Genomic DNA, 24,984 nt, shown 5'->3' on the forward strand with positions numbered 1-24,984 from the left:
ATAAACAGTCTATCTTAATTCTATATTCTATTAGGGTGTCCATGAACAAATAGTTGTGAAATATCTAATGGATCATGTCAAATGATCTCTATTTATTAGAATTAAAGAGCCTCTGGTATGCTAATTTAGGTTTATAACATATTGGAAGACTGGCGACCTGTCCAGGGTGTACCCCGCCTCTCCCACAATGACCGCTGGGATAGGCTCCAGACCCCCCGCGACCCGACAGTTGGATTAAGCGAGTATAGAAAATGGAAGGATGGAGATATTGGAAGATGACAATAAATGGTTTGCTGGCTTTTATTTCAGTATTTCAGTATTATGCCCTTCTTTCACAAGTTGACTCAATTGACTGAAGTCTCAAATGTTTTTGACATGATTTGGTAAGTACAGAAAGTACAGTTCTTTCTTTAAAGGCTATTAATTTACAGCTGTTTTCACTACAACTGACGTTAGGGTCAGGAGGGAACAACTCAACTTCACCCCCCATTCTGCAGGGTGCGTCTTAAATTAAATCTGTCCGACAGTTATTAGCTACAAAGCAAACGTATACAGCAAACAAATTACATCAACTCTTGAAGCACATCATTACCAAATGGAACACTATGCAGTACTTAGCCTGAGAGCTCATATGAGGACATACAACAAACCGTTCTCACACTTCCACACACCAAACTGATAGTAAGTTATTGGACAGTCAGTTTTATGCACAAATATTTGGACACAGTTTATGCTGATCACTCTTTTAGGCACAATCTAGTCACAAGTTGAACTGGCCCAGGTTTGAAAAACTCTGCACTGGAGATGGAAAGGCTTGCGTCATGTGTACGCCTTCCAAAAATCATGCAATTATTCCATGAAATCTGGGCTTCACTGTTGGTTGATTGTAATGTGTTTTAATTTTTATTTTAACAGCTACACTTTTTTTAAAGGGAAACATTTTTGCGCATTTTCACTCCAGTTTAAGCTTAATTTAGGTCACTGTACATGTTTAAATTGCTATTCTTTAGTAAACATGTCAACTTATTTAGTTTTCGAAAGCAATTTGTAAGGAATGACAGCTGATAGACATGCAGATTTATGCATCAGACAACAGTATAAAAGTCTACTAAGTCCACTTTACCCAAACATTACAGTTAGCATGCATAAGATTGACGCTGTACAACTGTAACAAGTTTTGTAGGCATGATATTTCTTTGAGCAACAAAATAGAGCCTATATATCTGTAGACATTTACATTGCTGTGGTTTAGTGGCTCACTCCATCTTGGGTTAAACTACACCCTAAATCCTCAAGATGAATCCCTGGGCAGCTTTGTTCTGAAGACAAGTGTGTTCACAAGAAGGGAAGATTCTGTATCAAGAGCATTACATCAGCATTAGAATTACACCAGCATTACATCAAAATGCTTTATTCCGTTGTTGTTCCATAGAGCAAAGTTTAGCATTTTTTTGTTTTGCAGAATGTCAGGATTGTTCCAGATGGGTATAAGCTTACACGGGATAAGTGAAGACTTGGTTATTTTAAGATATTCCGACCAGGCTGTCAGAGAAGTGCTGATGCTTTTAAAACATTTATGATGTTTTATACTTGAGCTAATATATAACAGGTCAGAGATTTCTAGATGGGGAAACAGTACTTGCGCTACACCCACTTATGGTTCATCTAGAGGGATAGATTTGCACTACTTTCAGATGTAATGAAACTTACTGGCTAAGAAATAATGCTGGATATTACGTAACTCTAATCCACCACCATCGTTGGTCTTGTTTTTGGAGTTTTTAAACTAATTGGTGGTGGGTCGTTTTTTGTCAAAGAAATTTGGACATGTATGAATCTAGTGACTTAAACCTAGTAGAGGACAGTTTGATGGGAATAATTGAAAACAAGTCATTTACTTTGGGTAGGACCAAACTTTTTACGATGGCAACTCTCCCCATGAGTGATATGGGTAAGGATTTCCAACATGTGATGTCGTCTTCTACTGGCTTTGAAAACTGAACGCAATTTAATATTGTTAATTCTGAAAGTCTGAGGGACAAGTTTACACCTAAATATCTAATATTTCCTGACTGCAATGTGCTATTGGGTATATTATTGAAACTACAGTTAATGGACAGAACTGTGGTCTTAGACAAATTCATGGAGTAGTCAGAAATTGAAGAGAATTTACTAATGAGGGCAATTGTGTGTGAGAGAGATGTCTGTGAGTTCTGGAGGAAAGGTAATACATCATCAGCATAAAGGCTCATCTTATGATGAACATTTTTGGATGGATTGCCTTCAATATCTATATTTTGTCTGATAGCAGCTGCTAAAGGTTCAATAAAAATAGTACACTGAAGCTTGGAGAAGTTTGGTCATTTGTCCTGACACATGCATTTGGGGAGCTACATAACATTCTTATCCAGTTAATGAAGGATTAACCAAACACACATTTATTTAAAGCTGCAAATAAAAATTTCCAGTTAACCTAATCAATTGCTTTTTCTGCATCTACAGAGACGATCGTGGTTTCCAAGTTATTAATGGTAGAATGGTCTATGTAATTAATTAGCCTGCATATCTTAGCACGCTTTGTCTACCCTTTATAAAAACCTGTTTGGTCAGGATGCATTATGTGAGAGGTCATTTTTTTTAACCTTCTACCAAGGGCTTTGCAAATCATTTTGAGGTCTACATGTATTAGTGATATTGGGCGGTAGCTGAATGGAAGTGTGGGCTCTTTATCTGGTTTCAGTAGAAGGGTAATGTTAGCAGAGTTCATGTTTGGGGGCAATCTGCCAGACTCCTTGATTTGTGATATAGTTTTGTGAAATGTAGGTGCCAGTGTAGTCCAAAGTACTTTATAGAATTCTGCTGGAAAACCAACTGGACCTTTGGCTTTTTTACTGGGCATATGAAGGTCTTCATGGAGTTCACCCATTGAGAGAGGTGAATCCAAAGCCATAACCTGTTCATGCTGTAATTTTGAAAGATCGATGTTACGAAGAAAATGGCCCATATTATCATCTGGTGGATGAATATAAGGTTTTGTAGAAGTGCCTAAAAGTCTTGTTTACTGCGTTGTGGTCATATTCCCTGCCGAGCCCATTCTCTTTTTAAAGTGATTAATGGAGTCTGGATCTTGAAGTAATGATGCATTAAAACTCCAATTTCTAGTTGGTGGTGCGACTTTCATTTATCTGAATAATAGAGACTGGTGTGTGATCGCCTATAGTGATGGGGTGTATTTTGATATTGGAACTATCACTTGGAAAGCTGCCAACTAAGAAATAATCCAGTTTTCTAATAGGCCAGTTCAACACATGACCAGACTGTCTAAAAAGGGGGAAATCAGTGCCAATACAAGCATCTCCCCCGCCCCCATTATTAGTTTGTGATCTCTGGCAAGGTACTGCATTTCAGAAGTCAAATGCAATTTGGGTCCAGATTTATGTGAAAGGGGTGGGCTCATGCCCCTCCCTGCCAACCAGCTGAAGCATGGCACCATAGTCAACCTTTGCAAGTGAGAAAGTCCACACTTGTAACAAATCGTGTTGTGGGCAGAAAGTTTCTTTGAGCCACAAGATCTATTAAATCCATGCCGTTGCATTTTTGCATCTATACAAAAGCTAAGGTGCAAAAATGTCTTTTTTTTTCGTCATTTTGTTTGGGGGGAACGGTGTTTAGCACTGCCATCTCACAGAATGTTCCAAAAACAAGTCTTGGCAAGTACTCCTGAAGTACCTCCCACAGTCCAAAAACATGCACATTAGGCTTATGGTGATTTGAAATTATAGAAAAAAAGCAGGATGGTATCCTTCTTGTGAACAGCCTTACCAAAAGACTGCAAACAAGCATTCTTCTAAAACTGTTTAACTATTCAGTTAATGTTTGCCCTAATCTTGTACATCATAAGTCTCCCATGATGTTACAATAAAACCTTTATGAAGATACATAACATTTACTCTTTACAATTAATGACTCATTGGAGTTCTAATGATCACAAGTTCACTGTACGGGAAGAGTTCAGATGTTCACTCAGACCTCTGCAAGCACATGCTTGAGTTGAAGAGCAGCAATCGATCAAAATCTGCTCAGTGTCTCTAGTGCATGAGCTTCATCTGGCATGTTTTTCCTCTTCTGAGGTGAATTTTGATGAAGGCAGGACAGGGAGCCATGACCAAGAGACAGCATACGTGCAGAGAGTCAGACAGTAGAGACTGACGGAGGTGGACACAGAGTACCTCTAAAATCAGTTGTAATTCAATACAAGTTACCAAAGCACTCAAAGAGAAAAAATGTGCATCCTTTCTCCAGAGAGGAATCTGCTCAGTAAGCTTGCTCTCTGTCTAGCTGACAAACTTAAAGTCAAACCTATCAGAGGACATTGAAAAAATCCCCAAAAGGTGAAGTCATGATGCAACCAACTTTTCAGAGCTTTTAGAAAAGCGATACTACGGTCTGATACGACTTTAGTATCTCAGAAATACTGTTATTTAAAAAAAAAAAAAAAACATTTTGAAAGTGGAAGAATCTGATTTTGACTCTCACCAAAATGATTTTTCCAAGCAAAATTATTTTAGGAAAAGAAACGTCTTAGAGGCTGGAGGCTTAATATTGCTGTTGTGAAGTCATTATCTGTGCTTCCTCCCCGTATTTTTCCTCTTTAAAGCCAGAATCCAGGCGGGTAGAGCAGGCCGACGGGCTGGTGCCACCTCCTCTGTGAGTGCCGGCTCTACCTCACACTCCTGCTCTATCATAGAGTCCTCCTCTTCTTCGGACTCCTCCTCTGAGTATGTTGCATTCAGGTCCAGGTCCGGAGATAATATGGTCTCCACCTCCTCTGAAAAATGAACCCGGCGGTTCTCCTCAACTCGCCTCTGATTAGCAGAGATGGATGGAAGAAAGAGAACACATTAACAAACATTTTAAAATGTCTTCCTGACTTTCATCTCTCCTTATCATCATCTCCTTATCACTTTCATCTCTCTGTCTTATATGTGCTGCATGGAACACTGATTATGCTAATTTACAAAACTGCAATTCCTCAATAATTTCCTAATCTTTCCAAATGTCAATCAAAAATCATTTTGCCACAATGAGTGACATTTCACAGCTGAGTTTGAAAAAATAAAAAGAAGCAACTTTTTTTTAAAAACATCCTATTTTAAAACAAACAACTTCCCTAACACAACAGGACAAACTAATAGCATATAGTCTAAATTTTGTTAACAGGACACATTCAAAATACTTTGCATGCAGAAACATACAAAAACATACAGCAATAAAAAAAAGACTATTTGTGACTTCATTTTTTCCCCCTAAGGTTTTTCTAAATCTCCATCAACATATTTTTCAGCTGTGCTGTGGGATAACTAGGTCAGCAAGATATTCAACATTCTCTTAAATAAACAATGACTGTGTTAGGCATGCTTTTATTTTGTAAAACTATGCTTAAATCCTACTTAGAAATCGCCTGCAATGTGGAATATTGGAAGATTCAAATTCACACACCACTGGGAGGCGTTGTGATACACAATATCTTACCCTTTTTGTAAGAGTTTCCATTGAGGACTCCTGGGACATGGTGTGTTTGAGGACACCCCGGGGTGCAGGAGCGAAAGGATTAGACAGAGGTGTAGGATGAGAGTTTAGGGCGTACAAAGGTATGACGTTATCCTGTTGTGTCTGTCCTGATTTATCTATCATGTGGTAGCTGGTTGGGCACGCTGAAGATATGGACCCTGTCGTGAAAAGAGCAACAAACAGAGATCTGATTGTCTCCTGAAGAACAACTGCTACAATTGACAGGTTCAGCTCAAAGTATCCGAAATATTAGATTCAAATTAAATTAGGTATAAAAATCCTTTGCCTTCATAGAAGGAGAACTGCATGTGTTGCAGCAACACTAAACTAAAACCAGACTTTTTACAGTGATTTAGATTTAGAGTGTTAAGTTGTTCTCACCTCCATCTGCCTCTTCTCCATCACTTATTTTCTCAAGCTGAAGCCTCTCATCTCTCCTCCCAGCTGACTGATGCTGCCTCTTTCTGCTGGTCTGGACTCTGCTCTTCAGTGCTGAGTTGTATTGATTATCTGCAGGCTGCATTTGAAAACAGAACATTTTTCAAGCCGATGACAAAATCAAATGTTTGATTTTTTTTTTTTAATTTTAAGTCATAATACAGATTTGAATATTTCACCTCTGTAAACGATGAAGGTCTGAGCTGCAGCACCAAACCTTTATCTGCAGACTGCATGTCTGATTGGTTATGACCGTCTTCCATTGGTTCTGATTGGTCAGAATCTCTGTAACCCCGCTGTTGTTGTTTTCCTTTTGGCACGTTCATGCTTGAGGATGTGAAAGCATCAGGTGGCGACTGTGCCACTCTGAAGACTGCAGCTGGTGAAGACTCTGTACTCCTGAAGCTCCGGTGGCCGCTTACACCTCCAAGTTGATTAGGATTTGGTTGGATTTTGGGCTGGTTCAGCAGCTCCTCTGATGGTTTTTGATTTGTAAAGGTTGCTGAAAGGTTGGGGTCTATGAACTTAGCCCACTCTTGACCCATGACGATCTCCTCCAGTAGGCTAAATGAACCAAGGCCAGTCTCAAAGTCACTGGTACACCTGAAACAGGAGACAATGTAAACTCAGTTTGACACACGACTCAAAATGACAAATTAATAAGGAGGCTAATTGTTTCTTTGTGTGAAAAAAAATTATATGCCATGACCAAAACCAACATTATAGCCTTAAAGAATAAATCTAAATATGTGCAGCTTATTTTTATTGTTCAAATTAAGTCACTTTTCTTTATATAGAATTTTTTAGAAACAACCGAGGTTGACCAAAGTGCTTCACACAGTAAAAAAAAAAAAGAAAGATGAATGATATAAATAATATGTCATAGAATTAACAGTAGAATCTGCAAGGAAGAGGAAATTACTCAACTCAAATTATTTGTTTGTGCTTTTATTATTGAAAACACAGACCTTGGCATGACAGTGTCAAGAGATTTGGTAACTGTAATAAGAACACTGTCAACCTGCCATTAACTATTCATCTTCAAAGAAAGACTCGTGTGTGTGCGCTTCTTTTCCGTGTTGGATGTTGTTTCGTTGTATGGCATGTTATGAAATTCTGACAGCTTATGTAATTGCATGAAAGTGTGACGGCTGCAGTCAGTCACAGGGGTACGTTTGGCACATCAGCAGTAAAAAAAAAAATGTCAGCACAAAGAAATTTCATAGCTATGACAGGAACTATCTCACATTCCTTTCATTCATTAGTGGTGATGTGTAAGGGAACAAATAAAATAAAGAAAACATAGCTGTGAGAATGTTTAGCAGTGCGGCACTAAAGTGGATGAGTTTGAAGATTTGCAGGACAGCTTGTTGTTGATTACCTGAGGCTGCCATCAACGACATTATCCTGTGTTTGTGAAGGAAACATTATGCTGGACCCACTGGTGTCCAGTGAAGTAAAGCTCTGTTCTCCATCTTCATTTGGTGTGCTCATGAGATTATCTGTCATTGGTAACTGGTTTGGGGTTAAAATCTGTGGAATTGACAAATTACAGTTTTACTTTAAGAAATTAGTTCATTATGTCGATTAGAAAACAAACAATAGAAAGTGCACTGCTTACTTGAGTTGGCTGCTCAATCCTCTGGTCAACTCTCCCCTCATCTTCTTTTCCCTTTTTGCCAAAACTCCCTTGCCTGTCCTTCCATCTCTCTTTAATCTTCTGGGCCCATCTTCTTGTTTTGTTCTCAGATGACCGCTGCTTTCTTCTGCTGTTTGTTTGTTTTTGGCTACTCGAGACATCTTTACTCTGTTCCAAACCTCCAGAGTCTCCGTTTCCTGTGTGAAACTTTTTATTCCCTTGACCAGCTGAGTCAGCATCTAAGCTCTTCATGGACAATAAGGAAACTTTGGGCGTGAACTTCTGGACCTGATTCTGGTTCGGTCCCATGTTTGAAACAGTATCTGTATCAGGAGGGATGTGCCTTTTCATTGAAAAGCTGCCAAAACTCACCCTATCCCCTTCCGTCCTGTCAACAGAAGTGAGATCAGCATCCTTAAGTGATTGAGCAGGAAACAGCCTCTCTGTTCCTGTTGGGATGAACCCGGGCTGTGTGGCCTGTCCCAGCACCCTGCTCTCACCCATGTCACCACCAATGCTGACTTTCTGGAAGGGGAAGGAAGTTAGACTCCTGCCAACTTCAGAGCCAGACCATGAGTGCTTTGTTTCACCACATTTGACATCAAAATTACTGTCCACGGCAGGGATTCCGAACTCTTTTGAGTGGATGCCATTAACACAGAACACATTTGCAGGACTGCTGTTTATGACTTGGAGGTTGGATGCTCCTTTTCCATCCTCTTGCCTGAATGTAGAAGCAGTACATACAGGTGTTTGCAGGTACGCCTGGCCCTCTCTTCCTGGCTGGAGTTTCAGTCTCTGCAGCATGGACTGCAGCAAGGCCTGCGTATCTGTCGGGTGATGTGACTGAGACATCTAGGAACAAAACTTCTACAGATCAAATCCAGATGTCACAGAAACACAAGGGAACAATGCAGTGGATCCAGCTAGACAGGGATGGGTTCCACATAGTGTTGTGATTTGTTGAAGTTGGAGACCATGACAGAGGAAATTGCCTTACCATTTGTCCAGGTTTTGTTAGCAAGGGGGCTGCTCTCTCTCTTCTTTTTGAATGTTCCAGTCTTTTTCCATCATGCTAACAGTTCCTTATAGCAAATATCAATCCAGGTATGCTCACAGATGCTCTTCCTGCCGATTCAGCTCATAGACTTCTTGCCTTTCCCTTTACCTCAGTTTGTAATCCTCAAATGTTGCAGCAGAAATCCATCTATCTTTCTGTTGTTTTGGCACAAGAAGCCAAACAAAACAGTGTCTCACTCGTCTCTTCTTGTGCCCTTTAAAAGTCCCTTCTTTTCAGTAAATGTCCGTAGTTTCAACACACAAAGGTTGGTTTAGTCACACCTCTTCTTCAGCAGCAACTTATACCAGCAGTGATGGGAGGAGGGACAGTTCACGGCAGCGTTCCTCAGACCTTACGCACTGAAGCAAACCAACAAGAAAGACCAGTGAGGTAAGATAATTTATCTTTGACAGCGACTCTCCCTCTGTCTGTTGCTATTCGCCCTTCCTTCCTATTTCTGTTTTGCTCTAACACATGTGCAGCAGACACACCCTCTTCCTTGCCACTGTGGCCCATAACTGGTAATTATAGGGAGTTTTTTAGAGAGCAGCTGCTATTTACAGCATGTCTTTAAAATGAAAGAAAAAAGAAAATGCCTGGTGTCATCTTTAGAATAACCCAATTTTATTTAAACTCTCTGAACTATATGAATCTTTTCGTTCATATCTTTTGTTTGATTATCAACAACGTATGACTGCTGCTGCTGTAGGACTTATAGAGTGGAGTACTTGAATTTGACATTTCAATTAGTTTTTCTTTGAAATATTTGCTTATATTTGATAAGTGGATTTTTGATTTGACACAAAATAGTTTTATTTTACTTGTGATCCAATCAGTAAAATCTAAATCAAACAATCACAACGAGCCTAAAAAAGATCATAGTAATCATCAACTGATGTTGTTGTAAGGTAAATGTTGTCATCATTCTTGTACTTGTGTTGTACGTTGTACCTGTACAATGAAAATAAACACGTTCTATTCTATTCTATTCTATTCTTCTGGCAGACTTTAAAACCACTCAGACTGCTGGTAAAGCTCAGTACAGTGCACTCAGCTGTTTAAATCTAAACAGTTTTGGACTGCTCTACGGAAATCTAAGGTTGTTATGGACAGATCAAAAGTGATTGTGCATAAAATGCCCCCAAAGTTGTCAGCATGTATTGATAAAGGACAGGGGCGGTCTAAATGTTGTATCAATTTAAGCAGAAGGATGGTAAATTGTGATTGTAGAAAAATGCATTCACATAGCTGACAAAAGACTTCCTGAGCAATCTATAACTGGCGCTACTTAAGTTGACCTGTTATGTTATCTGAAGTTTTAAAAAAAGGACTGAAAAAAAATATCAAACTAACTAATTACAATGAATTGATTTCCAATTGGCTTGAATTGGACTTTATTATTTAAGTGCCTTGAGATGACATTTGTTGTATTTGGCGCTATATAAAAAAAAAAAATTGAATTGAATTGAACAAACAATGTACAGTATTGCATGTTGTGTTTTAAAGCGTGCTTAACATAATCGACTATAAGGGGCAAGAGTTACAAAATACCCACTTGTATCTAGTACTATAAATTTAGAACAGAATTAATCGTAAATATTACCCCATTTTATTGATAAAACGTTAATAAAGCAATACGTTTCAATGCGCATGCGCATCACAAAAACCCCACAAAGTCTTCAATTCCTGCCTCTCTGATTGGTCCAAATTGCGGAAGCAGGTACAGCGGCGTAAACAACGCGAGGCTCAGCTAAATTGTCGCTCATTTACCGCATTTTAAATTTTCAAATACAGCCACAAATAAATTATGTTTTCCATAAGAGAGTTTATGCTCCGCCTGCAAACCATTGAAACCCAACTGGTTCACTTCATGTTGGTGTACAGCTGCTAGTTTTGGCTAACTTTTAGTCTAGTTTGCTAACTTAACGGATAAGTTAGTTTGCAGAAATGCAGTGTGTCGTGACGGGAGGAAACGTGAAAGGTAGCAGACATGTCCCGCCGGTTCAACTCTGTCTTTTGCTAAAACACAAGCATTTCATGTTGATAATAATCTTATTTTTATATATACGTGTGTGTCTGTCTGTTCACGCGCGCGCGTATCTGTACCGTCCAGTGTTGGCCAAAGCCATCCATTCTCTGTCCAGGATCGGTGATGAGCTGTATGTGGAGCCTCAAGAAGATGGGGTGAGCTGGTCTGATGCTTTCAGATAAACCAACACTTCCTCCTGCCATGCACAGTTTGGTAGCTTCCTGTTGCTGTACACTTTACGTCAATGAATGATGCTGATTTGATATTTTTTCTCTCTTGTAGCTGGCCTTGCGGTCTGTGAACTCCTCTCGGTCGGCATATGCTTGCTTCCTGTTCGCACCACTCTTCTTCAGCAGGTGCAGACTCTTTTGCGTCTTAGAGTGAGTCAGTGAACATCACATTCATGCAAAGAATTAAAGTAACTTCTCCTCGTGTTTCTTGCAGATACTCCATTCCCACTGGCCTCAACTTCCGCTGCAAGATGGCTATAAAGGTGTGAGAGACAGAGATGAGCCATGACAGATGCATACAGTTGTTTTATTGTCATCTCTGTCAGCTGTTCCCAAACTTTATTTGTTTTGAAGATGTCTCCAAAGTCAATCACAAGAGTTCAAGTACTCTTTGACCCATATCTTTCTTTTGTGGATCAACTGGAGTCATCTTTCCCACACAAGACATTGTCAGTCTGTTCCTAGAAATGTTTTGTTTAACTCTCTTTTCTTCTTTTGTCAGTAAGTTGCAGGTGTTCAGTCTCAGTACCTCTTAGAGAGGGAATGACGGGTGTTTTTTGACCATTTCTCCATCATGTCTTGCTGTCTGTTTAGCTCTTTTATTTATGTGCAATTACAGCGTGCTATAATATTGTGTAACAACAGTTTCGGTTTTGACGATTCATGCTTCTAAGTACAAGTTATTGTACAGTAATTACACCAAAGAATGAGCAAATTTATGTATGTGTCTTTTTCCTTCCTTAAGACATATGCAGGCAAATGTATTTTACCAAAGCATGATTTAGATTTTCTTCACATAGCTGTGCTACTACATAGTCCTCGTAAAGAAACATCCTGGCAGATTGAGTACTATCTATTGGGAGTTTCAATACTCATGCTCATGACTCCTGATCAAAATAATTAATAGCAGAGAGAGCAAGAACTAAATGAAGCCAAGAGTAGTGAAGTTATATTCGCCTTTAAATGCTGTCTATCCTGTCGTGTAACAGCTAGAAAGTTGTGGTTAAATGTGTGAGCTGTTTTTCAAAACCTCTAAACTTCCTTCTTCTAACACTTGTAAATAATAATGTTGCAGAGTAAAAAGTTTTTCAGATCCGAACATGTTTTTCAAGTAGAAACACTTTTTGAGTTTAAAATAAGCCATGTACATGTCGAGATTGTCCTGTAAATACGACATATGACAACTCACAGAATATTTCACTGCATATTGATATAGTCAATGTCCCTTCTCTGTTGTGTTGTGTTGTTACAGAGTGTGCAGGCTGTGTTCAGATCACTAGCGACTTTGGAAAAGACGGTGGAAAAGTGTCACATCGAGCTGGATGAACAGAAGGACCGTCTCACCTTCACTCTGCACTGCAAACACGGTAATTTAACTTAACTTCCATCTTAGAGAGTTCATAATACTTTACAGGGGTGATGTCAGGGTTACATTCAATTTATATTGGCACAGTTTCTATTAATCGAAGCACATTGTGTATTAAATGCCTTCTACTCCACTTTGTGTCCTTGTTTTCTCTGCAGGCCTTTTGAAGACACATAACCTGTCTTACCAGGACAGCGAAAGCTTACAGGCAGTGTTTGATAAGGACAGCTGTGCCAATGCATTCAGAGCCCAGCCCAGGTCTGTAAAATCTGTCTTCCAATAAAAATATTTATAGTCTGTCTTTTGTTTTCCTTGTGCCTGATCTAGAACATAGTGTCCTTTGTAACTCTGATGAGTATAGTTTCAGACCACAGTTTCCAAATAATACACAATGTCTTTTAATTTAGCTGATATCAAAATATTTAGTTTTGTTTTTTTTTCCTGTATCCTCAGGCTGCTGGTAGACACAGTCGTGCACTTCCCTCCGTCTCTGGAAGAAGTGACTCTGACAGTGAGTGATGAACGGATGTGGGTCAGGAACCATGTAGAGGATGAAGCAGGTGACAAGACACACACACACACACACACACACACACACACACACACACACACACACACAGTTGAACAGGCACAAGTTTTAGATGATATTTTTCTTTTATACAGTAGCAAGCCACAGCACTGAAACCGTCATTGTTGTACTTGAAAATGACAGGATACATGAATAAACATAAACTGATCATTTACCAACCCTACTTCTTTGAAAAGAGTGTTGTCTTAGCGAGATTTCACAAATTTATGTCACGTTGCTGTGGATGACATTGAGAGTGATTCATAAACATGGAGAAAATAGATTTAAACCTGGCAGTTTTTTTAGTTTTACAGCCCCACCAAGTTGGCTGTAACAGAAAATAATTGTGTAAAGTTTATTTAAAAGCAGAAGTGACTTTTAAATTTATTTGATTTTGCTACCTCTTCATCTTTCCTCCTTCTCAGAGCGATCCAAGGCCATGCTGACAGAGCTGTGTCTGGCTTCAGATGAGTTTGAACATTTTGCTGTCAGAGCTCACAACAGCATCACGTTTTGTCTGAAGGAGCTACGGGTGAGACAAATGACAGCGGGAAAGAATAACAGATTAGACAGGTGGAAAAGGACTGGGTTATTGTCCGGAGAGTGAGAGAAGTGAGAAAAATACACTGTGGGATGCCGACTGCTCGTAATGAAGTTACAAGTTTCCCTCCCTTCCAGGGTTTGCTGTTGTTTGCGGAGGCCACTGGTCTACCTGTTTCTTTGTATTTTGATGAACCAGGCAGGTGAGCAAACTCATTTTCAAGTTGTATAATTCGAACACTTTTTCCACTTCTGTGTATTGACATGTACATTCATGAGGTTATGTGTTTGTGTGCCAGCCCAGCGGTGCTCTCAGTTACGGACAGCGTCCTGGAGGGGGACTTTGTGCTGGCCACGCTTTCGGAGGATCCAAATCTTCGTAAAAACAACAGCAGAGGGTAAACAGAGCACGCTAAATGATGAAGATTTCTGTGGAAAGCACTTGAGCAGTCGGTTATGCCAGTTATGGAACTGAATGAGATTCAAACTATTTTATTTTTCACCCAATGTCGTCTGATTCAGTGACAGGCAGGAAGTCATCAACATTAACCAACAATGCCACCTGGTGGATGATGTGTACGTAATTTAGTGCAACTGTAAGCCGTGATAAAGACTTCTTAATGGAAACTTTTACCCCCCTATTTGCTTTATATGAATCACATTTACAGTGTTTAGAAATTAAGAGTTTTCAGTTTAGGTATTTTCCACCTGACCTTATTCCAACCATTTCTCATCTTTATCTGAAATGTCAAAAGTAATTTTAGTCAGCGTGTGAACTTTGCCATTCTGGTGAGGAGCTGTCCGACTTCCTGGATGTCAGCAGATCAACACAGTGGGTTTCATTCATAAGCCTTCACTCATTTGTCCTCATGGAAATATTTCTTTGACACTAAATCACTTTTAAGATGAGCGAGTGCATCATCTCAGCTGAGGTTTTCCATGTCCCCAAGCCTGGAAATGTGGAGGTCTAATACTGACGATTCTTTTGATAAACAGCCTACATGCCAAGAAGAGCAAAACAACACTTATTTACTAATGTCCACCAGCTAATATTGGTGTGCAAATCAATGTGCGTCAACATTGCACCAGTTTGAGCATGTATGGCATATTTCCACTGCATGATGTTTGATTCAGGACCTGGTAGTTGCAATAACTGCCACAGATACCAGCACTGCACCAGGCCCACCTACCACCAACCCACCCACACCCTCATTAGCTGTGTCCATAAGTTCAAAACTACCGACTGCTTTTGGGTCTCATTGAAGAGGGTAAATGTTCATGCAAGGTAATTAATCAGCTGTTGGCACAGTTTTAGACTGAGCTATTTCAGGAATTTTTTAAAAATTTTTCTTTCTTTCTCGACGTTCATAAAATGCACCAGCACTTGTCCACAGAACACATCTCTGTGTGTTGCAGCAGTGTTTGAAGACTTTTGGTAGATGTGTCATGATTTCTTACATGTTCCAGTCTGATTTAACAACCTCTTTGAAGAGACAACAATGCATGCCCTTCTGGGATCTCGGATCCCGGGTCGATTGCATCTCACATGCAGCATTAGGAAAGATTCATTTAAGATTGGGTGAAAAGGAGAAGAAAAGAAAGGAAATTGGTGCAAAATTTTGTCTTCACTGTCAGAAAATTCAGCTCAGCATGAGGCGACAAACGCAGTAGCTGTGAATGTTTGTGTTCTTCATTCTCAATTTGTTTTACCGTTCTCTCTGAGTTGTGCTCTCAACTGTCTTGTGCACTCCTCAGAGCACACACACAGCCACCACCCCCCCCGGATGACTTCATGAATGATGACATAGACTCCTACCTGATTGCCATGGATACCAGTATTGCACCACACCCATCTACCACCAACCCAGCCACATCCTCATTAGCTGTGTCCACAAGTTCAAAACCAGCCAATCACAGGGCAACGGTGCAAAGCGAGGAGGAGGAAGAAGAGGTAGATGAAAATTCGGACATGCCTCCGAACAAGAAGGTATGGTTTAGTTTTCACAGGTAAAGAGGGGTGGTGTCCTTAACCTTTTCCCTCGGAACAAATAGCAGATTTGATCAAAAACATTTCTCCTTCTTTTGGGAGAAATGCAGACTAGAATAAGATTTTGCAGGCAAAAAAAAAAGATTGCGGCCCACTTGCATATGAGATCATGCTGTTATTTTTATTTTGCCACAAAAGTCACACAAAAGATTTTTTTTTAAATCCCTTTATGTGGGAAACGAACATCAATGAAACAAAATCATTCAGTTCAGAAGTGGCACTTGCAGTAGAGTAAGTGTAAAACCAGCCTGAAAGCCCTAAAACTTTGAAAGAAAAAATTCACACAGTAAGATTTTCATCTAGTCTGATCTAATTGAAAACATTGAGCAAGTTTACATTACGGTAGAAAAAGATTTAAGTATCATCAACCAGACTTTTAGAAATGGATATCAGCATGTTAGTCTATCCAAAACGCCCAGACATTACGGTTTGGAATCGAATCACTCCGCATTTATATGCTCAACTAGACTCAAATGGGTCGAGGTGCCTCACAGACACTCCAGCGTCCCATTTTTTTGTAAAAAACAGTAAAGTACAAGTGTGTATCATTACAACTTGATACCCAATAAAGCTGCTCTCATTCTCATATTTACTAATTCTGACTAGAAAATCAGCCCAGAATCACGACGTCTCAAATCACGTTCGCTTAAAGATCTTCCAGACTGTCACTCTGCTCTAATAAAATCCTGAATTTATAACAGAAGAATCATCTGTCAAAATCACCATTCAAGTCACTTAAACACAGCGTCTGTGCCGTGAATTCGGCCTTACTTGCACGTATGATGATCTCCCACAGAGCAACGGAAGAATGCCCTCAACGTTTTCTCCTACAGTCCAGTGCCCGGCTCCAGCTGTAACCAGGGCTCAGCTTAGCTCTGCATATAACTGCTTATTAAACGGTACAATCAGAGACCCCCCGAGGTCTCTGATTAGTGCTTTAAATAAGCATTCTTGCACTTTGTACACACTGCATAGCAGCTTCTGTTGAGAACAAGTTTTAGGAGACATGTAGCACGCAGCACACGTTATTTCTCATTCTTGGCAGTTGTTTTAACTCAACTCAGGTGTACTGATTGTGTGATGATATCAGACTTTTGTCCTCGATTTGAATGGCTACAATATTCATTCCAGGGTCAAATATCTCAATAACCTCTTGTGTGCTAATCCTCTCATGGGATAATACTTATTTTCAAAGTTCTTTAAACATCTCTTTTGAGGGTAGAATGAATTTGAATATATTTGTTTATATACCGTTATGTGTGGGGCAACAAATTACAAGCCCAAAACTGCTCAAAGCTTCAAGCCTGTTGCATATTATCTTGAGGATTTTTGCCTCTCGTCTCATAAGTCTAATGTTGACAATTCAGTTAACAGTGGTGTATCTGTACAACAAGTAACCAATCACTTGACTGCCTGTATCCTAACATTAAGATAAAGTCCAGTTTGGTCATTTCTTGTGTTTTCCTCTCACAGTTCCGCTCCCTCTTCTTTGGCTCGGTACTTCCTCCATCTCCTCAGATGAGCACGCAGCCGGTTACAACTAAAGAAGTGCTGGCCAGTGACAGCGAGGATGACACTGAAGCAGAGTGACAGTGGAAACATAGACATACCTGACTGTGGATGATTGTGAGAGCACTGTTACACCACCTGGAGTACTTGAAATTGAACAAATGGACGTTTTGGACTCTACTTTTCATTTGTGCGGGCCAGTGCAAATCTGACATGGACCTGCTTTAACATACAGAGGCCAGTACATTATGCTGCAGTCCAATCACTGGATTGTAGTGTTCAAGGTGGACTTAAAATCCGGGATTATGTGAAACAGAAACAAGAAGCACTTCCATGTTTATTGTGCGGATTCTGTGCAGTTTGTAATGCAGATGCAGGATTTAAGTCCCACCAAATAAAACAAACTTATTTTTCAAAGTATGTGAACATCATTTATTATTTACATGTCAAAAAGTTCGATGTAAACCAGTGTGAAGCTCAAACAACAAGTACCTCGACAGAAAGAGCAATGATGCCTGATTTGAAATCAGATTTAATCATCAAAAGAAAGTTTCAGCGTAAGAGGAAGAATATTTAAGTGTCTGTGAGGCAGTTGTTGCTGGATGAGCGGCCTCATCACTATATTTCTCTTTCTGCACTTGAAAACTTTTCCCTCTTGTCTGTGGTTTCCTTCTATCCTTCTCCTTCACTTTCTCCTGCTCCTTCCCTTTCTTCTTTTTCAACCTTTCCTCCTCTTTCTCCCGTCTTTCTCGCTCCCTCCGCTTCCTCCTCCTCTCCCTGGAGCTCAGCTTCTCTTCTCCCGCGTCCTCAACTGGTTTCCCTGTTCCATCGCTGAAGTCTTGAATTAAGATTTGGGGCACTTGCATTTTGGGTGTCCCCTTTGCCTTGGTGTTTTTGGACTGCTCTCCTCTCAGTCTGCGCAAGAGACCAAAGCGTTTGGGGTTGTCGGCCTGCTGCTCCTGCTGCACTGACGTATCCTCTGTTGCCTCCACAGATCGTGGAGCTGTTTGCGCTGTGTTAACTGCTCTAGGTTGGGACTCTGGATCATTAGGGCTGAATTGAGGTTGGTTAGTTTTCGGTGGGATGGTGAACAGATCTTCTGAAAGCCTACGTGCTAACCTGGAACCACGTGAGGTGGATGACTTGCGCACACAGAAATCCCCAGAGGACCTGCTGCTGCGATGTCCAGAGGTTTGTTCGAGACTGCTGTCGTGAGGCTCAGACCGATCTTTTGTAAAGTGAGAATCTTTGACTTGGGCTTGTGTGTCACTGACAGTAAGTGGATCGTCTGTTTGTTCAGTAGACTTGAACACATCGTCGTCTCCTGCTATAATTCCTTGGACATTTTCTGAGCTCTCTGCCTCCTCCACGGCACCCGTAGCAGCATTGTCTGTTGATTGTTTGGGTACTTGTGTCTCAGAGGAGCTTTCTTTCACTGAACTCATCTGTTCAGGCTCAGTGGTGTGGTTCAGTGCTTCATCCTGTGCTAAAAAGTCTGCGGTCTCCTCGTTTGTTTCTATTTGTGTTTGCGCTGCGTTTGTTTGATCACATACACATGCTTCATTGTGTGTCTCTGTGTGTACTGTCTCAACTATTTCTTCTTTTTCCTGCACAGGTTCAGCTACGATGGCTCCAACTGATTTGTTCATTGTGTCATCTGCAGCTGCTATTTTAGCCTCAGTCTGCGTATCAGCTACTAAGCCGGACTCCTCTTTTTGTTGGAGGCATTCGGGTGAAGACGGTACAGTTGTCGCTTCCACTGTCTCTGCTTCCGTCTCTGAATCTATGCGTTGTTCTGAGTCCGTTTGTGTTATACTGGCATTCAGTTCGTCCTGCGCAGCTACATTTTCCTCTGCTTCGTCTCGAGTCTCTGCCAGCGCATCAGTTTCCGTCTTTGTTTGAGTGTGTGACTCTTCTTTCTTTTCTGTTTCGGACAATGACTCTGTGTTGACGCTTTTCTCCTCGGACGGCTCTTCCTCTGTCTCTGTGATCACTTCTTTCTCTTCCTGTTGAGTGTTAGTTGTGGGATCTTGGTTGCCGAGAGTTGAATCTTCAACATCTCTGTCTGTCTCTGGATCCAGACTCGTCTCACTTGTTGCCTCTGAAGCCTCTGTAACTGTGTTCAACAGCACCTGTTGTGCATTTTCACTTTCCGCCTCTGGTTTCATGTCAGCTTGTATTGTCAGCTCTTCCCTTGAATCAGCAGTTACTTGTACCCCCTCCTCCCCATCTGCTGCTTCTCCCCTTGTCTTAGTGTGGTTGTCATCTGTATCACTTGTATGCTCACGGTCTGTCACAGGTTTCTCTGTCTCTTCATCTGTGTCTTGAACCTCACTTTCCTGAGCGGTGCTTTCATGACTTTCTTCCTCCAGGACTTGTGATTGGCTCACAGTGTCCAGCTTTTCTTCCTGCTCACAGGGAGGTATGAGCTCTGAAGGCCGGAGAACATTTTCAACAGTGTCCTCTTTGGCTGGACACGGAGTTGTTTCCTCTCTCGGTTCTGAAAGCATTTTACTTTCTGCTGTCTCTTTGAGTTGACTTCCATTTCCAGTTTGTTTTTCTGCTATTTCTCTTTCTTCTGTGTGCTCTGTTGGTGCGTTTTGGGTTTTCAGTTCCTCTAGATTTTCCTCCTGTTCGGTTTCTTCTGTTAGCTTCAACTCCTCCTTTATTTCGTGTCCCTCTGAAACTACGTCCTCCTCCTGGACGCCCTTCACGTTCTTAAGATCTATACTATTCCAGCTTTTCCAGTCGTCCTTTGCTCCCATTGAAACATGCCTCACAACTTTGTTCCCGCCTTCCCAGTCACCAGTGTTCACTTTACCTCCTTTCTTCCACCTCTTGTGAAGGAGGGAAGGTGAGAGCGAAAGAGTGGAGGCAGAGCGAGCTAGGGGGACTGACAGGTTCCCTTTTTGCCTCTCTTTTCTTTCTCGTTCTTCTATGTCCTGTTGAGCTTTCGCCCATGCCATCCGGTATCCGTGGCAGCGACCGCTGGGGTCAAAGGTGGATGTGGGTCTGTCTTTCCTCCACTTCTTTAACTCCTTCTCTGTTCGCCTCTCCAGGTCTTTGGATGAGAGTGGCACCGAACACACCTGAAATGAGAACAAAACCCTGGTCTGATATTTGTTTAACTCTAATTTTCAGAATTTGGGGTGGCAAAACAAAAGAAAAATAAGCAGTGCGTCTCAGTTTGGCAGGTATTTCTGAAAGTTACTGGCATATTTCTATTTTTTAAATAAATGTGACCGCGAGCACTGTTAAACTTGTTGGTTTCGGGCAGATAAGTCTGTTTACTTAAATCAAAGAAAAGTTTATTTATAAAAAAGATGGGTACGAAGCCCTCCCGTCAAAGATCGTGTGTATTTTATTTCCACCTCAGATTTACCTCTGCTATGAAAGCATCATCTTCCTCCAGGACTTCTTCCCTGACCCCCCTCAGCCTCTCCAGAGTCTCCATCTGGCCCTGACACTGCTTCCTCTGCTCGGCCCGACCCAGCACCCGGCGCACCAGCACCACCGCCACCTGGAGCAGCACCCGTACACCTGTGCGGCCGCAGAGGAAGAGGAGGGTGGAGGTGTGAGACGCAGAGAGCACAACTTTTTCTTTATCCTCCAGCCACTGTGACTAGAAACATGTTCCCCTCAATTTACGAGACTCCAGGAGAGCAGGATTTATGCTATTCGAATTATTAGTGGGTTGTTTTGGAAAAGGTTTGATGTTTAGGCTCACCGTAGCAAAAGAAGAGGTCCCAGACTCTGAGAAGTGTGTTGAACGGCAGGTGACGTGTGAACAGACACATCAGCCAGTCGGTGGCAAACATGAGCGGCTCCACCCCGTGCTGCTGCAGGTGTTTGTGTGCGGCAGGGCACGTCTTCTTCAAAACCCAGGTCATCATGGCCGCATCAAACAGGACTCCTTCCTGTACAACACACCACAGCAGGCTCAGACAGGAGCCGCTCTGCAGACACTGCAACTATATGACTCATTATTACTTTAGTCAGTCTCTGAGTGTCTACTGAATTGGGATCATTCAAAGCAGAGGTCAAAGAAAATCACTCTCCGGATTGAACTTACAGGCTGACATGTGAATCGTCTCTGACAGGGTCAAAAAGTGTGAATGAGCTCACCAGCAGAGGGCTGTAGTATCCAGGCAGGTACTGCTCACTGATCTGGACCAAACACCAGAAAGCCTCCTGCCCGTGGGAAAACAATGTGAAAATTAGGTGCCATTATAACTCAACATTTATTACATTTACTGTCAGGGTTGCAAGGCTATTAAAATCATGGCGATGAAAACGTGTAAGTAATGGGACTGAATGCAAAAAACAGTTAGATTAACAAACAGTGCTACAGAACTGCTGTCAGAAAGGGGCTTTAATTCTTTTATCAATGTATTCTATTCATGTATTCCATCCATCCTTCAATTTTCTTCACCCACTGAATCCAATTCAGGGTCGGGCTGGGGCAGCCTATCCCAGCTGGCACTGAGCGAAGGGCAGGGTACACCCTTTAAACTATTACACCACAAAGGTGCACAGAGAGATCACTTAAAATGGGATCAAGTAAAAAAAGCAACCATGTGAAGGAGTGTAACTGGTATCAGAGCTGAAGGGAACAGCGGGAACCTGCGAATTTAGCCTGTATGGCTTCATAAGAAAAAAAGCAATACGCCATTCATCTCAATCAGTTATTTTCAAAGTCTGAGACTGTAGGCCTCCCCTCAGATGAAGTTTGGGGGAAAAAATACCCCTCAGTCTCACCACTTATCACTTAGCAAGTGAGCCAATATGACCACATATTACTCACAGACTGCTCTAAATACATAAAATGGGTGTTTCTATTGTATTTATTGGTTTATGATTAGTTTATTATAAGTACATTTTCACAGAACCAATGCATCTGAGTCATTCGGTCAGATCATAACGTTGATTACTTGTAAATTTGTGTAATATTTCCCAATCTCCATTCACTGAGTCTACCCTGAAGCTGAGTAGAGCCCCGCTGGGGAGGCTGGCTTCGCACAATGAAAATCTCTGATCTACATTTATTTTTGAACATATGTTTGCTGTCACACCAGCAGGATGTTATCGGTCATTACCTCAGCAGGCATGTTCATAAGCAGCACTGCAGCCACTGGGCCCTGTGCCTGGCAGTAACCCTCCTCTGGCTGGTGCTGAGTGTAAGCTTTCAACACCCGGAACAAACCACGCTGCCTGCACACACACAGCGTTAATTAACCACACAAAACACATACGCACGCACGCACACAACAAAAAAACAAAACAAAAAAAATGTAGGCAAGTGTAATTAAGGTCAAAATGGATTGTCTAATGGATCAAAAACCTTTGATTCTGCATCAAGAAAGAAAGAAATACATTTTATTAATATGAGCTAGAAGCAGTCATCGCAGACTGAAGCATGTGTATGACTGTTCTTTTGCAATCAGCTCGTCGACAAAAACAAATTGTAGAAACTAGCCTACCCGTGACCGTCCTTGGAGAGGAACATCTCATGGAAAGGAAACTGTCGGTCCAAGTCTCTTTCAATTATATCCACCCAGCTCTGCAGACCAGGCTGCGAGTCCAGAGACTAAAATAGTGCGGCAGAGGTCTTTACAAGTCAGTGCTGGGTAAATCAATTATTCCTCCTGTTTTGTGACCAATTACACAGCATTCAAAGCTGTTGGTGGTTACCAGAAAGCATGTACCACAATGAGAAAATAAAATGTTTCTTGCCTCGTAAGTATTTTTGTTTTGCCTCATTCTGTGAGAAGCTCCACACAGCAGAGGCCAGCACTTTGCTCGGAGCGAGGCCGGGATTCCTTTCTGACATTGCACCTTGACCTGCAGGGGAATCACAGACCCAGGATCAGCTCTGAGAGGCCCTTCACATTCTGACTTATGACAGAAGATGAAAAATAGATAAGTGCAATGACAAGCCGTCGGTTTTGTTCAGGTTTCCTGTGACAAAGTAGCAGGAAATCAGGAGCCCAAACTGAATGTATTTCAGCCACGTCACCCTGGCCCCCCAGATCAGTATGTGAGTAGATTTCTGTAAGTCAGTGATTTTTACGGGATTTCGACAGGACACACCTTACTGCTCTTCTTCACTAAGATGCGGTCCCATTGCCCCATGATGTTTATCCACTTGGCCTCCCGCTGCCTGACAAGCTCAGGGGAAGGACCCACAATCCTGATGAAAGACGGCACACAAAGCACCCAGCGAGTATTTACAGTATCACTTTGTTAACCAAAAACACTAAAAATCACTTCACTTCAGGCCTTTAAGTCAGAGTGCAGTGTATGCTGCATGCACTTTATGTGCTGTCATTACTGCACAGAAACGCAGAGCTTCGAAAAACAAGACAGGAAACAGGAAAACCACACGCTTGCAGTTTGACGTCTCCATGGTAGCAGGTCAGGATGTTATCAATGAGGAAGGTGGGAAGATGACAGGTAGCTTTTTGCTCAACCTGTCTTATTCTGATTTGCCACAACTTATGTCAAGATTTCTGTTTTGATGATTGTTAGCGTTCATGTAAATATGCAGTTTGCTCATTCTGGTTGTGAGGTCTGAGAAAATCATTAAAAACATTGCATTGTCACTAGGTGGTGCAATGCTACAATAGTGTTGTTTTTTTTCACATTTATGATATAAATGATCTGATCAACTGTTAAAACCTGCTCACTGGTTGTCTAGAGACTGCATTCTGTTAATCAATTGCCGTCTGCTGTTTCTCTGTAGCCTTGTGGTCTTCAGATGTGTGGCCTCTTTAGAACTTCCTGGTCTTGCCGAGGAAGCAAATAACTTCGTTTTTCTCTGCAAGCCCCTCGTAGGTAGTTTTAGCTCACAGTTCTCTGCGTATGAAAAACTCTTTCAGCCCTCTGGGAAAAGCTGATTTAGAATCAGCTTTACTGGATTAACTGAGCATGTTATTAACATAATAACTTGGAGTGATAAGTGTTAAATCATCAGATCAGGAAACACGTGCACATATTCGATATTTGGTTTTTATGGTTTTCTCAGCTGGTGGAAACCATTTCAGATGCATTCATATAGAACTTGAAAGATGTTTAAGGTGGATGGTAAAGTGGCACTTGCAATTTTGAAATGATATCTTTACAACTGAGAATTTCTGAACTGAGTCATCTAACAGAACCCCTCATTTACCTTTCGACCATTTTACCTCTCTAAGTAAAAATGACTCTGATGAGAGACTGAAAACATAAGAAGCTGTGGACATTGTTTTCAAAACGAAGCTAGCAATACTGTAGCCGTACATGCGTGCATGGATGCAAGTAAGTAAGTAAGTAAGTCACCTTTCTCAGACAGCAGTCACAAAGTGCAATATGGACATTTAAAAATACATTACAGCAACATACACTGAATATCAGTCTTAGCAGCCCGGGGACCGTTGGGCTAAAATGCTTGTTTAAAAAAGAATGTCTTTAAAAGCATCGACAGAGTCAAGTGATCGCAAGTAAAGTGGTAATTCGTTACCATGTACTCACCCGGCTGTTGATCCATTGGTCAGAATAAAGCCAAACCGGTCTGTCTCTGGTTCCAGGCTGACCTCTGACCCTGCATCTGATCCAGAGCTGTCCTCTTCACTGGGGTTCCTCTGAGCTTGGTTCGATGGATTCAACATCTTCCTGAGACACTAGAAGAGGCTCTCATCATCCACTACTTAACCGCGTGTGCCTGAATATGAGAATGCAAGGCGGCTGTGAGTCTTGATGAGTAATATTCACTTAACCCCATCTAAAAAACAGCAGTCGTTCGTATTCTAACTTATCTCATCTACGTACTTGGGACAAGGTTGTGACATCTGCTGGCTCAGTTTTCAGTATAACTTCCTGCCACTTGACCAGAAAGATAAAGCTTGTAAAATATGCATAAATATATACATATGATATAGATATATATCTATATCAATACCTTTTACATTTCCTTCATATTTGATCTGTCGGTCGCCGAAGAGGTGAAGTG

The 24,984-nt window shown here is 41.3% G+C and overlaps 3 protein-coding genes across 4 annotated transcripts; 1 reads left to right on the plus strand and 2 right to left on the minus strand.

Moving 5' to 3' along the window:
- Nucleotides 1-297: 297 nt before the first annotated feature.
- On the minus strand, nucleotides 298-11,005 carry LOC142397792 (uncharacterized). Of its 2 annotated transcripts, XM_075481495.1 has the most exons (8): nucleotides 10,815-11,005; nucleotides 8,649-9,067; nucleotides 7,631-8,503; nucleotides 7,391-7,542; nucleotides 6,189-6,612; nucleotides 5,953-6,088; nucleotides 5,533-5,729; nucleotides 298-4,865 (listed from the first exon to the last, which is right to left on the minus strand). In XM_075481495.1, the coding sequence occupies exons 2-8, from the start codon at nucleotides 8,649-8,651 to the stop codon at nucleotides 4,620-4,622; spliced, it is 2,031 nt and encodes a 676-aa protein (XP_075337610.1). In that variant the 5' UTR covers nucleotides 8,652-9,067; nucleotides 10,815-11,005; the 3' UTR covers nucleotides 298-4,619. The 2 variants fall into 2 exon arrangements, with proteins under 2 accessions (XP_075337610.1, XP_075337611.1); XM_075481496.1 differs by having other exon boundaries at nucleotides 7,631-9,067.
- On the plus strand, nucleotides 10,425-17,555 carry rad9a (RAD9 checkpoint clamp component A). Its single transcript, XM_075481497.1, has 12 exons — nucleotides 10,425-10,689; nucleotides 10,822-10,892; nucleotides 11,020-11,093; nucleotides 11,182-11,230; nucleotides 12,220-12,334; nucleotides 12,492-12,591; nucleotides 12,787-12,893; nucleotides 13,327-13,433; nucleotides 13,580-13,644; nucleotides 13,741-13,839; nucleotides 15,197-15,428; nucleotides 16,962-17,555. The coding sequence occupies exons 1-12, from the start codon at nucleotides 10,656-10,658 to the stop codon at nucleotides 17,076-17,078; spliced, it is 1,170 nt and encodes a 389-aa protein (XP_075337612.1). The 5' UTR covers nucleotides 10,425-10,655; the 3' UTR covers nucleotides 17,079-17,555.
- tbc1d10c (TBC1 domain family, member 10C) lies at nucleotides 17,388-24,643 on the minus strand. The gene is made up of 9 exons (XM_075480503.1): nucleotides 24,507-24,643; nucleotides 23,088-23,187; nucleotides 22,731-22,838; nucleotides 22,478-22,584; nucleotides 22,094-22,208; nucleotides 21,123-21,188; nucleotides 20,725-20,914; nucleotides 20,380-20,537; nucleotides 17,388-20,086 (listed from the first exon to the last, which is right to left on the minus strand). The coding sequence occupies exons 1-9, from the start codon at nucleotides 24,641-24,643 to the stop codon at nucleotides 17,537-17,539; spliced, it is 3,531 nt and encodes a 1,176-aa protein (XP_075336618.1). The 3' UTR covers nucleotides 17,388-17,536.
- Between the last annotated feature and the right edge of the window lie 341 nt (nucleotides 24,644-24,984).

Source organism: Odontesthes bonariensis, chromosome 13 (assembly GCF_027942865.1).
Source record: "Odontesthes bonariensis isolate fOdoBon6 chromosome 13, fOdoBon6.hap1, whole genome shotgun sequence".
In the NCBI taxonomy this organism is placed as follows: Eukaryota; Metazoa; Chordata; class Actinopteri; order Atheriniformes; family Atherinopsidae; genus Odontesthes; species Odontesthes bonariensis.